Source organism: Oryctolagus cuniculus, chromosome 4, assembly GCF_964237555.1.
Source record: "Oryctolagus cuniculus chromosome 4, mOryCun1.1, whole genome shotgun sequence".
NCBI lineage: Eukaryota > Metazoa > Chordata > Mammalia > Lagomorpha > Leporidae > Oryctolagus > Oryctolagus cuniculus.
The window spans coordinates 67,125,235-67,142,683 of NC_091435.1; the positions used below are offsets into that span (position 1 = coordinate 67,125,235).

The window sequence follows — 17,449 nt, forward strand, 5'->3', positions numbered from 1 at the left end:
ATGAAGATTATATTACTTTTGTTAAATGACCATACTTGGTCCAAATGTCTCAAACTACTCTTGATAAATGGACAATATCAAGGGGCTGCTGGAGACAAATATATTGGATATATTTTACACAATAGCTTATTAGACATCCTTCTAAATGGCAGCATAATGATACTTTATGTTGTTCTGCCTTCTGAATAGCAAAGTGGGCCTCTGTTGAAGTAAGTAGTTTTTGAAAAACAAATATAAAAATATTTTAGAAATTTTAATTACTTCTTAAATGTGTATGCTTGTCAGCTACTAAGAATTATTATATAGATTGAGTTTTTAGATTTACTTATTTATTTGAAAGTTGGAGTTACACAGAGAGAGAAGTGTTCCATCCTCTGGTTCACTCTCCGGATGGCTGCAATGGCTGGAGGTGTGCTGATCCAAAGCCAGGAGCCAGGAGCTTCTAGGTCTCCTACACTGATACAGGGGCCCAAGGACTTGGGCCATCTTCTGCTTTCCCTAGCCATAGCAGAGAGCTGGATTGGAAGTGAAGCAGCCGGGACTCGAACTGGAGCACATATGGGATGCCAGCACTGCAGGCAGCGGCTTTTCCTGCTACGCCACAGCGTTAGCCCCTAAATAGATTGAGTTTTAAAGTTTTTTTTTTTTTTTTCATTAAGAAAAATACTGGGTGATTATAAAATAGGCATCATTTCTTTAAAGAATAAATAATTCTTTCACCTAATCATTGAATTAGAATTGAAAGTCCTAAATTGCACCTTGTTTCAAATGAATCAAATGGGGCAACGTTTGGAGTCTCTTAATTACATTGATAGCTTTGGTGCTTCATAAGTGAAATGTGAATCATACTGTACCTACTTAGCTTGTTGTGATGAGGATAGAACAAATTAATGTTTTATAAAAAATTCTATATATATGGCATTATTTTTGAGCAGTTATTAGTTTTTAATATTAAAGCCACAGCCTAGCTTTTAAAGAGTATATTTCTGTTATACTTATAAATGCTTTGTATATATCTCTGCTCTCTATTATGACACAATTATAGCAGTGGTCTCTGTGGATTTAAAACACATCAGAATCAGTTTCAGCTTTATCATAGTCAAATTAGTAGTATGACCGTGAACAATTCCTTTTACTTCCATAATTTTCTTACCTAAACAACCTATGGCCCCTCATAGTCAAATTAGTAGTATGACTGTGAACAATTCTTTTTACTTCTGTAAGCCTGATTTCTTACCTAAACAGCCTGTGGCCCCTCAAAGCTGTAAATTTTGCTGTGATTTTCATTAGACAAAAAGAAACAGCTATTTTGTACAAAGGACAGCAAAGTATTCTTGCACAGTAATACCTGTGACAATGGAGTTTTTCAAGAGTTAGTAGCATGTTGTCAGCATCATGTTGGTTCCCAGATTATCTGAGCCTTTTCTATGGTCTTAAAACATATTTTACTAGTAGGCTAATAAATTCATGTAACCATTTTATTTATTGTTTGGATTCTGTTCATATAAAGTTTTACTTTATGCTCTTAAAAATTGTCAGACTACAGAGGATTTATTACTTCATCTGTAGCTTTGACTCCCTTTATCCTTTAGTAAAGATAATCTTCATTTACTAATTAAAAGTACTGAAAAAATCTGTAATTTTCAAAAGTGTGGGTATATGTAATTTTCTAAATTACAGAGGTCTATAAGTTATAATTAAATTTATTTTTATAACTATTTGATATGTATGAAAATATGATTTTTGTTTTATAAATTAGGTCATTTTGGAAAAAATAAGTGCCTTCCTTGAGAATATAATGTTCCCTTTGTTTATTTCAGGTGGCAAGATTTATATATGTAGATTACAAATCTTAGATTGTGTGGTAAATATTCTAAATGATGAAGCCTTTTGAAAATCAGTTTTAGAAGCATTTAAAATACATTATAAACTTTTTGTCATTTAAGATACAATCTTTTAAAGTACTTTTATGCCACGTTGGAACGAAATGTAATGACACACATATTTGACTGCCTTTAAAATCTTGGTAGGCAAAGTTAAATGTGAAAAAGTGGTCCTATGCCAAATTACTTAATTATAATTTTCAAAAAAAAGCCTTCTGTGTGAATTTCTTCTTTAACCATCAACTAGCTTGATCATAAACATTGGAAAAATCTTTGATAGATGAAAGGAAATACAAGAACTGAATTAAACATGTAGACTAGGATAAAATTATGTATTTATGTATTGTAAAAAAATATCCTCAAAGTTTATGAGAACCTTGAAATTTTGGTTCTTTTTCTTTCTTTTTTTTCCTAAATTTGACAGTCACCTTATCCAACCCTTTTTAATGCAGGATTGACCTTCCACCCACACATAAGCCACCTCCTATGTATGAAGAACGATCTCCCCCTTTGCCTCAGAAAACCCTCCTATATCAGGTATGTGTTCCTGAATATACTTATTCTAAAATACAGTAAAAATATGTAGCCATTTTTGATTTCTCTTGGAATGTCTAGTCATTATATCTTAATTATTACATAATAATATCTAATTCTTAACATGCTCAGTCATTTCTCTGAAACATTTTGGTAATCAAACCTTGTCTACAAATTATTAAGAAAAGTTATGAGCATAGCTAAGACCCATTAGCATGATGTTAGGCTTTTTACCAAAAGTTGATGACATATAGTTGATGACATATTAGTATAGTTTTTTGACATGCAGATTCATTGTAAAATATGCATTTTATATAAAACTTAGAAATGTTGAATGTCTTTGGAGGAGTATCATGAAGAACTTATTTTTTTTTTTTTGTCTTATTCTTTCTTACCTATAAAAGATACTGAGGTTGTATAACACTGTATCCAGAATTTACCTCTAGGGATAATCTGTGGTATTTTCCTCCTAAAATGTATCTAGCTTTGGTTTAAATAAGGCAAATTATTTGTCAACAATTAATTTTTTTAATTTAGTAGGAAAATGCTAAAGGAATGTTTCTATCAAGATGTCAGCTTCTATTCCTTTGCCAGCTGTACATTTAATAATAGTTAACTTTACAAGCACTAAACAGGAAGGAGCTTTTCCTCACGTGTGTACCCACTGTTGGTAGGCACCATCTTTGTCATTAATTCAAGTTAGGTGTCCTGAGGTTGAAGATATGCCATATTTTAGACCTCTTGACTTTTAAGCAGTAGCATAATCTCTCACTTTTGGCAAGTAACTGAAGGTGACAAGTAGTGTGAAATGTTGACAAGATACTTAGTTATGGCTGTTGTTAGATGCTGTAGATAAGCTATTTTCCTCCCTTAGCAAAGCTAGTGATCTGTCCGAGGATTTCTAGATTAGTTTGGGAAAGTTTTTTTTGGAAGATTCTTAGAGATTTGCATTTTTTAGGATAACCTTAATTGGATATAATATTAATCTTTTCAAGTTAACAATGGATTATATGGCTTGTTATTTATATTCTCAAATATTTATAAATGCATCTGAGTTGGGAAGAGTTTTTTGGCTCAGGTCATGTGACCTGGGGTTCAGTCAAGGAAATGTGGTTGCTATATATACCAGTGTAGATACTGCTTAAATAAATACAAAAGGAGGATTTTTCTTGGATGATTTGAGTTGACATTGATATATACTGCAGTTTCTATTATGGTTGGATTAAGAAACTTCCTGGTTGGATTATTTTGGAGACTGGAGTTTTCACATTGGGGGTGAAATTATTCAGTTGCTGAATAGTCATTTTTATTAATAGTAAGTTGTATAACTTTGGAAGTCATGAACCTGGGTGGAAACAAAAACTTATATGGAAAAGGAATGAAAGATGTTTCAGAAAATTTACAGCAAACCTAAAAGGTACAGCAAACATTGGGCTTTAGAGAGTCAGAGCTGATTCTGTTACCTCCGTTGCAAAATTAATCAGTTGAAAACATTGTTTCCTTTCTCTAGCTCTAAAACTGCTCTGGAGAGTGAGAGCTTGAGTTGGATGTGAAATAAACAACTTCATTCTTAATTCCATTAAACATTTAGTAATAAAATTTAAGCTAAAATCATCATCTATCTGTAAAATAATGTATTATGATTCATGAACGCTAATGTCATATGTTGGTTATATGGATGTTGGTTTTTTGTTTAATCTTATCAGTATGGAAATTGTATAGTAATTGTCTCCTGGTTACCAAGAAATCTGTTTATGTAATTATTTAGCTTCATGCATTGATGGCATACTTTAATAGTAAATGTCTTGTAATGTTCCACTGCTCTAGGTAACTTGTCAACTTTAAACTCATGAAATTATTCCTGCTTAGTCTTTAGTCGTGAGTCTCATATAGTGAGGAGGGTCTCATGCCTCCAGAATGCCACCAGTGGCTTTAAGCAAGAGACTCCCATCACTTCTACCCTGAGGGAGCAATCTCTCCCTGCTCAACTGCTGATTTTATGGTAATAGTGACAGAAGTCAGCCTGGAGAGTTTCTCCTCTACATATTGGGGATTGAGGTCTGGTATTGAGAAGTGGCAGTTTCCTTGCGTCGAACTGTTTGTAAAGGTTTGTGGCGGCACGCATCTGAGGGTACTGAAACAAAGTCATGGAAAAATAGAATTAAAGGATAAGTTTATTTTATGCTGAAATTTTAGAAATCCAGGAATTTTTAGTGTATATTTTAATGGACTTATTATAGATCTTATTATAGACCTAATATTTATGATTTAAAAAATTTTTGTATCAAAATAACTTGGAAAGGCAGGCATTATGGCACAGCAGGTTAAGCCACTGAGGGCTGGTTTGAGTGTTGGCTATTCCACTTCTGATCCAACTCTCTGCTGATGATCGTTCGGCTACTTGAGATCCTGCTACCCATGTATGAGACCTGGATGGAGTTCCTGACTGGCTTTGGCCTCTTTTGGCCCTAGCTATTGGTTAGTGAACCTGTAGATGGAAGATCTCTCTCTCATTCTCATTCTCATTCTGCCTTTCAAATACATAAATAAATATTTAAAAAAAGAACTTATATTTTAATTCTACTTTTCTGCAATCTTGTTGCACTAATGTCATATATGTGTTGATGTTTTTTCTATGTTAAGTACTCTGTATCATAAAATGGAATATATGCATAAAGTCCTTGTATGATTGAAACAAGATTTTTCAGGGTCTACATGGAAACTAACTGAGAAACTATCAATTGCAGAGAACTTTGGTATAATATCAAAGAATTTTTTTAGTTATCTGATGACTACCAAAGTAGTCCTTCCTCTTCCAATTGCATATCTGTGTGAAGCTGTTTTTGTTCTTTAGATACCGTCAGCTAAACAACATATTGCAAGATTGAGTAGTAATAGCAGATAGGAAAATCAGGATTTTTCCTTTTCACCCAGGCATTGTTAAAAATTGTAAAAATGGAATTATAAGAATGGTACTCTTCTCACTAAGCTTTGTTTTAGAAGTATTATTTTTATTTAAAAGATCTTACTCATACTAATATAGAATATATTCACTCTTTTTTAACTTTTATTTAATAAATATAAATTTCCAAAGTACAGCTTTTGGATTATAGTGGCTTTTTCCCCCCCATAACTTCCCTCCCACTTGGCAACCCTCCCCTCTCCCGCTCTCTCTCCCATTCCATTCAACTAGTACTCAAACAGTACTTTACACTTTGTGTTTCTGTGTGGGTGCAAACTGTTGAAATCTTTACTTAATATATACTAAATTGATCTTCTGTATATAAAGATAATTGAAAGTGAATCTTGATGTGAATATATTCACTCTTAAAGGTTAAATATTTTAAGAAATTATTAACTTTTATATATAATATGCTGAATTTGGGTAGCTGTTACCCACATAGATAATTTTAGTCCTCAAAAGGTAAACCTGTGAAGGAGTCCTGAGGGCAAAATATTGAGAACCTCTGCTGCATACTGTAAGCAATGTGAATGCAAGGATGCTGTCACTGTTGTGTAGAACTGCACGTATCCTTAGTGCACAACAGAGTACTTGGCACACAGTGGGTAACTGATGCACTTTTTAAAATTTTTTTAATGCTGAAAAGTTTTATTTATTATATATAACATGTTTTGATATATGTCTTTAACAGAGCTAGGTCCATGTCAAAGCTGGGAGCCAGGAATTCAACCCAGGTTCCCAACGTGGGTGGCAGGGACTCAATTACTTAGGCCTCCCAGAATTGCCTTTAACAAAAAACTAGAATTAAGAGTGGAGGGATGTGGGCAAAGGATGTCACCACTAGCCTAAATGTCAGCTTCCAAACTGTGGTTTTAAAAAAAACTCAAGTTTGAGAGTTAGAGATATATCCTTCAGGTATGTTAGTTTCAGTTATCAATCATGCCATATTTCATTTAAGCCTCTCTTGAACCTCTTTTTCCGTATGTTCTTTATAATATCATAGACTTCCCTGGCCACAGCAGAGAGCTGGCCTGGAAGAGGGGCAACCGGGACAGAATCCGGTGCCCCGACCAGGACTAGAACCCGGTGTGCCGGCGCCCCAAGGCGGAGGATTAGCCTAGTGAGCTGCGGCGCCGGCCAATAGGTAACTCTTTTTAAATAATCATCAGTGGTCTGGTTTTTGTCCTCCTCCCCCCAATATCTGGATTTTGTACCATGCTTACAGATACTACTAGTAGTTAGGATCTTTGGAGTCAGGAGATCACAAGGAAAAAGATGATAGAATTACTTACACTTGTCTTCAAGATTGGAAGAAAGTGTGACTGAGTGGATCATTCAAGTAAATAAATACTGAATATTTCAAGTATGATTTTTGCCTTCAAGTAGCAAAAAAAAGTTTTCATCTTACATATTGCATTTTGTTGGTATGTAGTGGAGTTAAGTAGCAAGAATTATGACACCTTTTTCTGGGTTGAGGAGGATAAAAATTTGGTAATCAACAAGGCTGGATGAAGCAATGATTTATAAATTACTATTATTTAGGGAGAGCTTTTCAAAGTAAAATACATATATATAATTAAGGTTAAATATCAAAATATTTGTCAAATTATTAAAATTCATTCAACTGAGATACAGATGCAACATTTAATCTATAAAATTTATATTTACTATATCAAAGCTATTACAAAACGATCTTAAAATGAGAAAAAGATAAACCTTCTTTACAAAGTTTTATTGCAATTAATAAATTTTGCTGCTTCCTTAAAATAGTGTCTGACACAGAGTACTACTATGTATTTACTGTTATTGGTTATTAAAATGAGAAGCCCTGCAATCCTTTTTTTTTTTTTTTTAAGATTTATTTATTTATTTGAAAGGCAGAGTTACAGAGAGGCAGAAGCTGAAAGAGAGAGAGGAGTATCTTCCGTCTGCTGGTTTACCCCCAAATGGACATAATGGCTGGAGCTGGGCCAGTCCAAAGCCAGGAGCCAGGAGCTTCCTCTAGGTCTCCCACAAGGGTGCAGGGTGATAGAACAAGGACATAAGCCTCAGCCATTTTAGGTTTCTTGTTACCCCTGCTTTCTTTTCTTTTTTTTTTTTTTTTTTTTACAGGCAGAGTGGACAGTGAGAGAGAGAGACAGAGAGAAAGGTCTTCCTTTGCCGTTGGTTCACCCTCCAATGGCCGCCGCGGCTGGTGCGCTGCGGCCAGCGCACCGCGCTGATCCGATGGCAGGAGCCAGGAGCCAGGTGCTTCTCCTGGTCTCCCATGGGGTGCAGGGCCCAAGCACCTGGGCCATCCTCCACTGCACTCCCTGGCCACAGCAGAGGGCTGGCCTGGAAGAGGGGCAACCGGGACAGAATCCGGTGCCCCGACCGGGACTAGAACCTGGTGTGCCGGCGCCGCTAGGCGGAGGATTAGCCCAGTGAGCCACGGCGCTGGCCAATTACCCCTGCTTTCTTTCAAGAGATCAGTTTCATCTCACACCCTGTATTGTTCCCCACCCCACTCCCTGCATTCTTCCCCAGGATTGGGAGCCAGTGGGCCAAACCTGAAGAACTAGTATGGGGAAGTTCATCCTTACCTACTGCTCCCCCACTCCCACCCCTTGCCCACCTAAGATATAAAAGGACCCAGCCTGCTGGGGTCAGGGCCTCTTGCCTACTGTTTGGTCTGTGAGCATGGTGACAGTTGGTCAACCTCTGTGGATTTATTTTCTCTGAATAAATTTGGTCTGGCTGCAAGTTCATATTCTGCCTCCTCTCTTTTCCTAACATTTTTGGTGCCCCGTGTGAGGAGGCACCAATCTGCACTCTTTTCCTAACACAGGGACCCAAGGACTTGGGCTGTCTTCTACTACTTTCCCAGGTTATAGCAGAGAGCTGGATCGGAAGTGTACCAGCCAAGACTCGAACCAGTGCCCATATGGGATTCCAGGACTGCTGGCAGCAGCTTTACCTACTGCGCCACAGCACCGGCCCCTGTGTATTTCTTAATAGAAATATTAGGGACACCAAGCTGTATTTCTTACAGAAATTATTAATACCTTTATTATATGCACACTCTACTTTTTGATTTATAATACTGTTTTGTTTTGTGTTTGTCATTCATTAATCAAATAATTTTTGAGTGCATGAAATGTGCCAGTACTGAGGATACTTAGCTAATTAAACATATGAAAAAATTATTTATGTAGCTTACATTTCAGTGACAAATAGATAAATACTTATAATGGCAACTTTCTTTTCAGGAACAACTTTATGAAGTATACTTGGCATATAATTAATTGAACATATTAAAAGTATAAACTGACATATTTGACACATATTACAGAAGCACATGCATAACCAGAAAATATCTTCAGTCAAGATAATACACACGTCTGTCATTTCCAAAAGCCCTTGACTGCCTTTTTGTGATTTCCTTTTTTAAGCCATCTCCAGGATGACAACTACTGGTCTGTTTCTGTCCATTTATAAAGTATTCCTCCCCAGTGGATCCCTGAAACCATGGATAGTGCTGAGCCTTGTATTTACTATATTTTTCTCTATACCATACACACCTACAATAAAGTTTAATTTGTAAGATAGGCACTATGTGAGATTAACAACAGTAGCTAATACTAAAATAGTACAGTTCTAACAATAGCAGTTATGTGAATGTGGACTCAATAATTTAGATGAATGTAAATATTTTGGATTCTGTGTGTATGTAATTGAAACTGCAGAAAGCCAGGCTATGGAAAAGGAGGGATTAATATATTAGTTTACATGTTCTCAGATTTTATACAATAGTAACATGCAGTGTGTTCTCTTATGGTCTTGATTCTTTCACTGCACATAGTGATTTTGGGATTCGTTCATGTTGTGCTGGTCAGTGCTTTGTTCCTTTTCCATGGGTGTACTTTGTAGATATAATACTACATTTTCTTTATATATTTACCTGTGATTGGGCACTCCCCTAGTTTCTATTTTAAACAAAGGTGTTATAAACATTTATATGCAAGTCATTGTTTAAGCAGATGCTTTAATTTTCTTGGGTAAACACTTAGGACTGGAATGGCTAGGTAGTATGGCTAAGTGTATGTTTTATGTTTAAAGAAAATACCCAACTCTCATTCTGAATTATTTTACCAAGTATGTAAGTTGCCCCATATCCTTATAAATACTTCTTGTGGTTGGTCTTTCAAATTTCAGCTATTAAATAGGTTTGCAATTGTATTTCATTTTGGTTTTAATTTCCATTTTCTCTGGTTACTAATTTGTAGAATACTTTCCATTTACTGATTTGTTTACTGTTTATCTTCTTTATTGACATGCCTCTTCAAGCATTTATATTTCTATTGAATTTTTTCTTATTGTTGAATTTTGAGAGTTGTTTATATATTTTAGATAAAAGTCTTTTGTCAGATATATGATTTGCAAATATTTTCTCCCATTTTCTTGCCAGTCTTTTAATAGTGACTTTTGAAATAGTGAACAAAGGTTCTTAATTTTAAAGTATTCTAGTTTTATGCAATAACATATTGCCATGCTTTCCCTTTGGAATGCAGGTGTGGGGAACCTAATTTTGTTAGTTGTACTTCTGTTTAACCACAACTTTATGGTGAATGTATGAGGGTACTTCAAGAGATTCTTAGACAATAAATTAAAATATATTTTTGATGCAGAATTTTTTTGAAATCCATGCATAGTAAGAGTCTTCCAAAAGTTCAGAAAAATGTGTATTATGAAAAATTATAGATTTCAAAAATTTTTCCCACAAACTTATCTTTTAATTTCATTTTTTCATGAGCATTTTGAAGTAGCCTTGTATTTTATGTTGTATCATTTTCTTTATTTTTTGCTGTGTAAACTTTATTACTAGTTAAAAAACTTAATGAATTAATTTAAAAGATGGCAGTTTTCCTTGGTTATTAGAATTGTCAGAATCTGCTGTCTTCAGAAAACATAAATCGTGTACATAATTCTTATCAGAGAAATTGGAAAGATTTAGCCTCTCTAATGGTATGTTGTGGCCCATGGCATAGAAGTAGCTATTAATCTTTATATGTTATATGCACTGTGTCTCAAACACAATAATTAGCAAGATCAAATGTTTAATACATTTTTTTTTTTTTTTTGACAGGCAGAGTGGACAGTGAGAGAGAGAGAGAGACAGAGAGAAAGGTCTTCCTTTACTGTTGGTTCACCCTCCAATGGCCTCTGCGGCCGGCACACTGTGCTGATCTGAAGCCAGGAGCCAGGTGCTTCTCCTGGTCTCACATGCGGGTACAGGGCCCAAGGACTTGGGCCATCCTCCACTGCACTCCCGGGCCACAGCAGAGCGCTGGCTTGGAAGAGGGGCAACCGGGACAGAATCCGGCGCCCCAACCGGGACTAGAACCTGGTGTGCCAGCGCTGCAGGTGGAGGATTAGCCTAGTGAGCTGTGGCACCTGCCTTAATACAACTTTTAATATAGGACATAGAGATTGGCATTTGGCCCAGTGGTTAAGATACCCACATTCTATATCAGAGTACCTGAATCTGAGTCATGGCTCTATTTCCTATTGCAGCTTCCTGCAAATGTGTACCTTGGGAGGCAGCAGGTGATGGCTCAGGTACTTTGCATGCCATTCACTTGGAAAACATGGATTGAGTTCCTGGCTCCCAGCTTTAGCCTGGCTCAGTCCTAATTGTTGAGGGCATTTAGGGGTTTAACCAAAGCAGGTGAGAATACTCTCTCTGTTGCTTGCCTCTTAAATAAAAATAATAAGAAATTTAGTGAAAATTAAAATAGGATAGGCATGTTGTGCATGAAGAAAAAATATTTTATAGCTGAATCGTTAAATCTTATTCTTATCAGAATCAAGTGGGAGCCAATAGTCTTATGAAAAGACCAATGATTAGTTATTCTGACTCACTGTAAGTTGTAGAAAAACTCTTAGAAACTTTATTATAGACTTATTATGTATGTATAAGCCAGAAGTAATCGATGGGACCTGGAGTGATGGTCTCGTCTCGTCTCGTCTCGTCTCGTCTCGTCTCGTCTCGTCTCGTCTCGTCTCGTCTCGTCCTCTTCTCGTCTCGTCTCGTCTCGTCTCGTCTCTTCTCGTCTCGTCTCGTCTCTTCTCTTTCTCTTTCTCTTTCTCTTTCTCTTTCTCTTTCTCTTTCTCTTTCTCTTTCTCTTTCTCTTTCTCTTTCTCTTTCTCTTTTTCCTTCTCTTTCCTTTTCTTAGATTTATTTATTTATTTGAAAGGCAGAGTAACTTAGATTGGGGAGTTGTGGGGAGAGGAGACAGAGAGATATCTATCATTAGCTGGGTTACTCCTCAAATGGCCCAAAAAGCTGGGTTTGGGCCAGGCCAATGCTAGGAGCCAGGAGCTTTTTACAGGCCTCCCATGTGGGTGCAGAGGCCCAAGAACTTGGGCCATCTTCCTGCTGCTTTCCCAGGTACATTAGCAGAGAGCTGGATGTAAAGTGCAGCAACTGGGCCTTAAACCAATGCCCATGTGGGATGCCAGCATCACACGCAGGGGCTGAGTGATGATTTTTGAGAATAAAGTTTAAGTTTGATTACATTCAGTATTTTTATTGGCATAGAAATATTTACAAATATTGCCAGTATTAATGTATTAAATATGTGATTTTTCAAGAATTGAAACCTTCTGACCTTGATTCTCATTGCTTTCTATTGGTGATTTGTAACAGGATTACCTCTGAGTGGGGGACTTTGGACTATTTTAAGAATGAAAGAAAAAAAACCCAAAACCTCAACTAAGTTATGCAATATTTCCTTTCAGAGCTCTTTCTAATGCTGATTGGATTACTTTCATGCAGAGCACATGATTTACAAGAGCTAGCATCATTCTAGTCACTAATATTCAATTGTGAAAGAAAACTAGATCATCCTTTTTAAAAGAAAAAAGGATTAAATGATGGCCTTTTAAGACTGTTTTGAGGAATTCAGAGAACATCTAATTCACAGTATTTCAGGAGATTTGTATAGCTCCACTTGGTTTCACCTACATTATAAATCTCCCATCTTTCTTCCTTTTGAAACATTAGTTCTGAGTCAGAACATATTTGTTACAAAAATTACATATTCATTATTTGTACTTATATGTGTTTGTGGTTTTCCTATTTAAGCCATGGCTACTACTTCCTTTGTACTCTTTATTGATATCTGATAAACTGCTTTATACACAGGCTATTCAGTAAGGTCAAAAAATATCAAAATTCATGTACAACGTAGCACTTCATCTTTATAATTGTATAATATCTTAAAAAATTGATTTTAAAAAGCAGTCTGGGAATTTTATAGCCCATCATTATTTTTGAACAAAGTGGTGGAACTTTTGGAAAAGATGCTAGTCCATGATATAATTTCTAAAGTATTATTACCATCAACTCACAATAACTAAAAATGAACCTTTAAAGCTCATTGAACATCGTGGATGCTAACATACTAACTCAGATGCAGTGGCCAACACTTAAAAAAAAAGTTTTAGAGCCGGCGCCGTGGCTCAATAGGCTAATCCTCCACCTTGCGGCGCCGGCACACCGGGTTCTAGTCCCGGTCGGGGCGCCGGATTCTGTCCCGGTTGCCCCTCTTCCAGGCCAGCTCTCTGCTATGGCCAGGGAGTGCAGTGGAGGATGGCCCAGGTGCTTGGGCCCTGCACCCCATGGGAGACCAGGAAAAAGCACCTGGCTCCTGGCTCCTGCCATCGGATCAGCGCGCTGCGCCGGCTGCAGCGGCGGCCATTGGAGGGTGAACCAACGGCAAGGGAAGACCTGTCTCTCTCTCTCACTGTCCACTCTGCCTATCAAAAAATAAAAAAAAATAAAAAAAAAAAAGTTTTAATGTCCAGTGGTACTTGGAAACTCATGCAGAACTGTATTATCCTAACCATTAATTTACTTAATTGTAGCTTTTGCCTTGATTTTAAAAGAATTAAATTTAGACTATTAAGAGTTGAGATGCAATCAGAGCATTAAATTTTGGATAGTTTATTTGAGATTTGTGGTAAGTTCACAGTACCATCCACCAGTTCACTCCCCAAATGGCCACCATAGCTGGAGATGAGTTGATCTGAAACCAGGGGCCAGGAGCTCCTTCCAGGTCTCACATACCGGTGCAGAGGCCCAAGCACTTGGGCTGTCTTAAACTGTTTTTCCACACCATAAGCAGAGAGCTGGATCAAAAGAAGAGCAGCTTTTTTTATCTAGTCAACAGTTGATGGACATCTGGGTTGATTCCATATTTTACACTATTGTGAATTATGCTGAAGTGAACATGGGGGTACAGATAACTCTTTCAGATGCTGATTTCTTTTGGTTTAGGTAAATTTCAAGGAGTGGAATGGCTGTATCATATAGTATGTCTATATTCAGATTTCTGGAGTATCCCCATACTGTCTTCCACAGTGGCTGAACCAGTTTACATTCCTACCAATTATGGACCAGGGTACCTTTTTGCCCACATCCTCGATAGCATTTGTCATTTGTTGATTTCTCTATGAGAGCCATTCTAACTGGGATGAAATGAAACCTCATCATGGTTTTGATTTGCACTTCTGTGATGCCTAGTGATCCTGAGCATTTTCTTAAATGTCTGTTGGCCATTTGAATTTCCTCTCTTGAAAAATGCCTGTTCAAATCCTTTGCCCATTTCTTAACTGGATTGTTTTGTTGTTGTTGAATTTCTTGAGCTCTTTATGGATTCTGGATGATAACCCTTTATCAGTTGCATAATTTGCAAATAATTTCTCCCATTGTGTCAATTGCCTCTTCACTTTGCTAGTGTTTCTTTTGCAGTGCAGAAGCTTCTTAGATTGATATAATCCAATTGTCAATTTTGGCTTTGATTACCTGGGATTCTTTGGTCTTTTCCAAGAACTCTTTGTCTATTCCAATGTCTTGCAGAGTTTCCCCAGTGTTCTCTAATAATTTGTTGGTATCAGGCCATAAATTTAGGTCTTTGACCCCTTTTGAGTGGATTTTTGTGTAAGGTGTAAGGAAGGTGTCTAGTTTCATACTTCTGCACATGGAGATCCAGTTTTCCCAGCACCGTTTGTTAAAGAGATTGTCCTTGCTCCAGGAATTCATTTTACCTCCTTGTCAAAAGTAAGTTGGCAATTTATGGCAAACCCACAGACAGCAACCAGTTGAATGGAGAAAAGCTAGAAGCATTCCCTCCAAGATCTGGAGCCAGACAAGGAGGTCCACTCTCAACATTGCTATTAAATATAGTCCTGGGAGCTTTATCCAGAGTCATTAGGCAAGAAAAAGAAATCAAAGGGATACAGATTTGAAAGGAGAAAATAAAACTATCCCTATTTGCAGATGACATAATCCTATATATAGGAGATGCAAAAGACTCCACTGAGATAATATTGGAACTCATAAAAGAGTTTGGTAAAGTGGCAAGATATAAAATTAGCACAGAAAATATCAATAGCCTTTGTATACATAGACAATGTCATGGCTGAGAAAGAATTTTTAAGATCAGTCCCTTTCACAATAGCTCCAGAAAGAATCAAATACCTTGGAATAAATTTAACCACAGATTTCAAAGATCTCTATGATAAAAATTATAAAATACTAAAGAAAGAAATGGAAGAAGACATTTAAAAATAGAAAAATCATCCATGTTGATAGATTGGAAGAATCAACATCATCAGAATGTTCATAGTACAAAAGCAATTTTCAGATTCTGTGCAATCTCTATCAAAATACCAATGACATTCTTCTCAGATCTAGAAAAAATGTCACTAAAGTTCATATGGAAACACAAGAGACTCTGAATAACTAAAGCAGCCTTATACAATAAAAACAAAGTTGGGGGGCCGGTGCTGTGGCACAGCGGGTTAATGCCCTGGCCTGAAGTGCCAGCATCCCATATGGGCGTCGGTTCTAATCCCTGCTGCTCCACTTTCAATCCAGCTCTCTGCTGTGACCTGGGATAGCAGTAGAGGATGGCCCAAGTCCTTGGGCCCCTGCACCCACGTGGGAGACCCAGAAGAAGCTCCTGGCTCCTGGCTTTGGATTGGCGTAGCTCTGGCCGTTGCGGCCAATTGGGGAGTGAACCATCGGATGGAAGACCTCTCTCTCTATGCCTTTCCTCTCAAGTAAAAAATAAATAAATCTTTATTAAAAAAAAAAAAACACCAAAGTTGGAGGCATCACAATACCTGATTTCTAGACATAGTACAGGGCAATTATTGTCAAAACAGCCCGGTACTGGCACAAAAACTGACTTGTAGACCAATAGAACAGAGTAGAAACTCCAGAAATAAATCTATGCATCTAGGCTATAATTTTTTAAAAAGCTGCAAGAGGGGCCAACTTTGTGGTACAGGACTTGCATTCCATTTGGGTGCCCGTTTATAGTCCTGGCTGCTGAACTTTCGATCAAGCTCCCTGATAGTGTACCTGGAATGCAGTGGAAGATGACTCAAGTGCTTGGACCCCTGCATCCGTGCGAGAAATCTGAATGAAGCTCCTGGTTCCTGGCTTCAGCCTGGTCCAGCTCTGGCTGTTTGTGCCATTCGGGGAGTGGACTGGCATATGGAAGACCCCTCTCCTCTCTCTTCCCTCGCTTCTCTCTCTTCTCTCTCTCTGCCTTTCCCTCTCTCTCTGTAACTCTGCTTTTCAAGTAAATAAATAAATTGTAAAGAAAAAAAAAATCTACAAGTTAGAAATAAAGTTGATCATTGGTATCTACAGGAGATTGGTTCCAAAACCTCCTGCTGATACCAAAATTCAGTAGTTCAAATCCTTTATATGAAATGGTGCAATATTTGTATATAACCTCTGCAGTCCTCTCATATACTTTAAATTATTTCAAGATTCCTTACAACACCTAATAAAAGGTAAATGCTATGCAAACAGTTGCTGTGCTATATTGTTTAAAGAATCATTGCAAAAATACTTTCAATCTGTGTTTGGTTGAATCTGGATTGTTTATTTAATTTTTAAGTATTTTTTAACATTAAAAGTAGTTGGGTAGGAAAACATTCAAAGAGGTATGTTCCAGGTGATTGACTCATAATCATTTGACCTAAAGTCACTAAATTATTTCATTTTATTATATGAGTATGAGAATCTTTCACCTAATCTATTTTAGCAACCTGTCAAATTAGTTTCCACAGTTATCACACTGCCATACTACAAATTTCCTGTTCCTATGCACAATTACCTTTCTTTTTCCCAAAAGACATGTTTTCACCACTGGTTAAATTTAGTTATGGTATGATTCATTTTATTGACTCCTTGGAATGTATTCTCAAACCAAGATATTTATACAGTGAATGTTATGCACTGCAATCTCCCTTTGTTTGGTTTGCTGATACTTGCTTGGTTGGGAATGTGCTCAGGGCAGTTAGTCTGTTTGTGACTCACTTATTTAAAATATATTGCTTGCTATTTGGGAATCTCATTCTGAAAAGAAATAAGCCCTGACGTGGCTCATGTGTTTCCTAAGTCATATCAATTAAAAATCAAATCCTAGGATTCAGACTAAATAGCAGTTTATTATTAAGTTAAACAGGTCCATTGTTTGATGGGGGAAAACTTATTTACAGTAGTACTTTTGTTTGAATCACTGATGCTGCCTTACAAATGGTTTTCAAATATCATTAGACCTGTTAAAATCATTTCTGTATATACAAATGTCACAACTCACTTTCTTTACTTTTGTATGCTGATTATTAATAAATAAATGTGTAACACATTCACATTTATGATCATTACATATGATGAGTTTCCATGACAACCAAACAAAAACTTAGAGCTTAAAAATATATTAAATTCTTTTAGGCCTACTTCTGATTTTCCAAGAGAGTCATCTTGAATTTATTTAGTATTTATGTAATTACATAATTGCTTATCTGTTTTTTCCATAGAATCAAACTCCATGATGATTCCTCTTATTTGATTGGTTTGGGAGCACACTTCTTCTTTATAGAATTAGAAAATGGAGCTAGGGCAGGTAAACGTTATGGTATGGTAGATTTGAACACTTAATATAAAGACTTCCAATACTCTTTCTGATGATAGTATTGATACATTGAGAAGTGATAGCCTCATTAT

The 17,449-nt window shown here is 36.7% G+C and overlaps 1 protein-coding gene across 3 annotated transcripts in view; it reads left to right on the forward strand.

Moving 5' to 3' along the window:
- Nucleotides 1–17,449, forward strand: part of NECTIN3 (nectin cell adhesion molecule 3) — a 146,976-nt gene that overhangs the window by 85,195 nt on the left and 44,332 nt on the right. The window contains exons 7-8 of one of the 3 annotated variants that reach the window (XR_007908884.2): nt 2,336–2,420; nt 17,263–17,348. Coding sequence is in view for 2 of the 3 variants with exons in the window: in XM_051819061.2 (XP_051675021.2) it covers nt 2,336–2,420; nt 8,628–8,663 (121 nt within the window). In the remaining variant the exon portion in view is untranslated. Of the gene's footprint in view, nt 1–2,335; nt 2,421–8,627; nt 9,598–17,262; nt 17,349–17,449 lie in introns of those variants that run through there. The other 2 variants (XM_051819061.2, XM_051819060.2) reach the window with 2 other exon arrangements.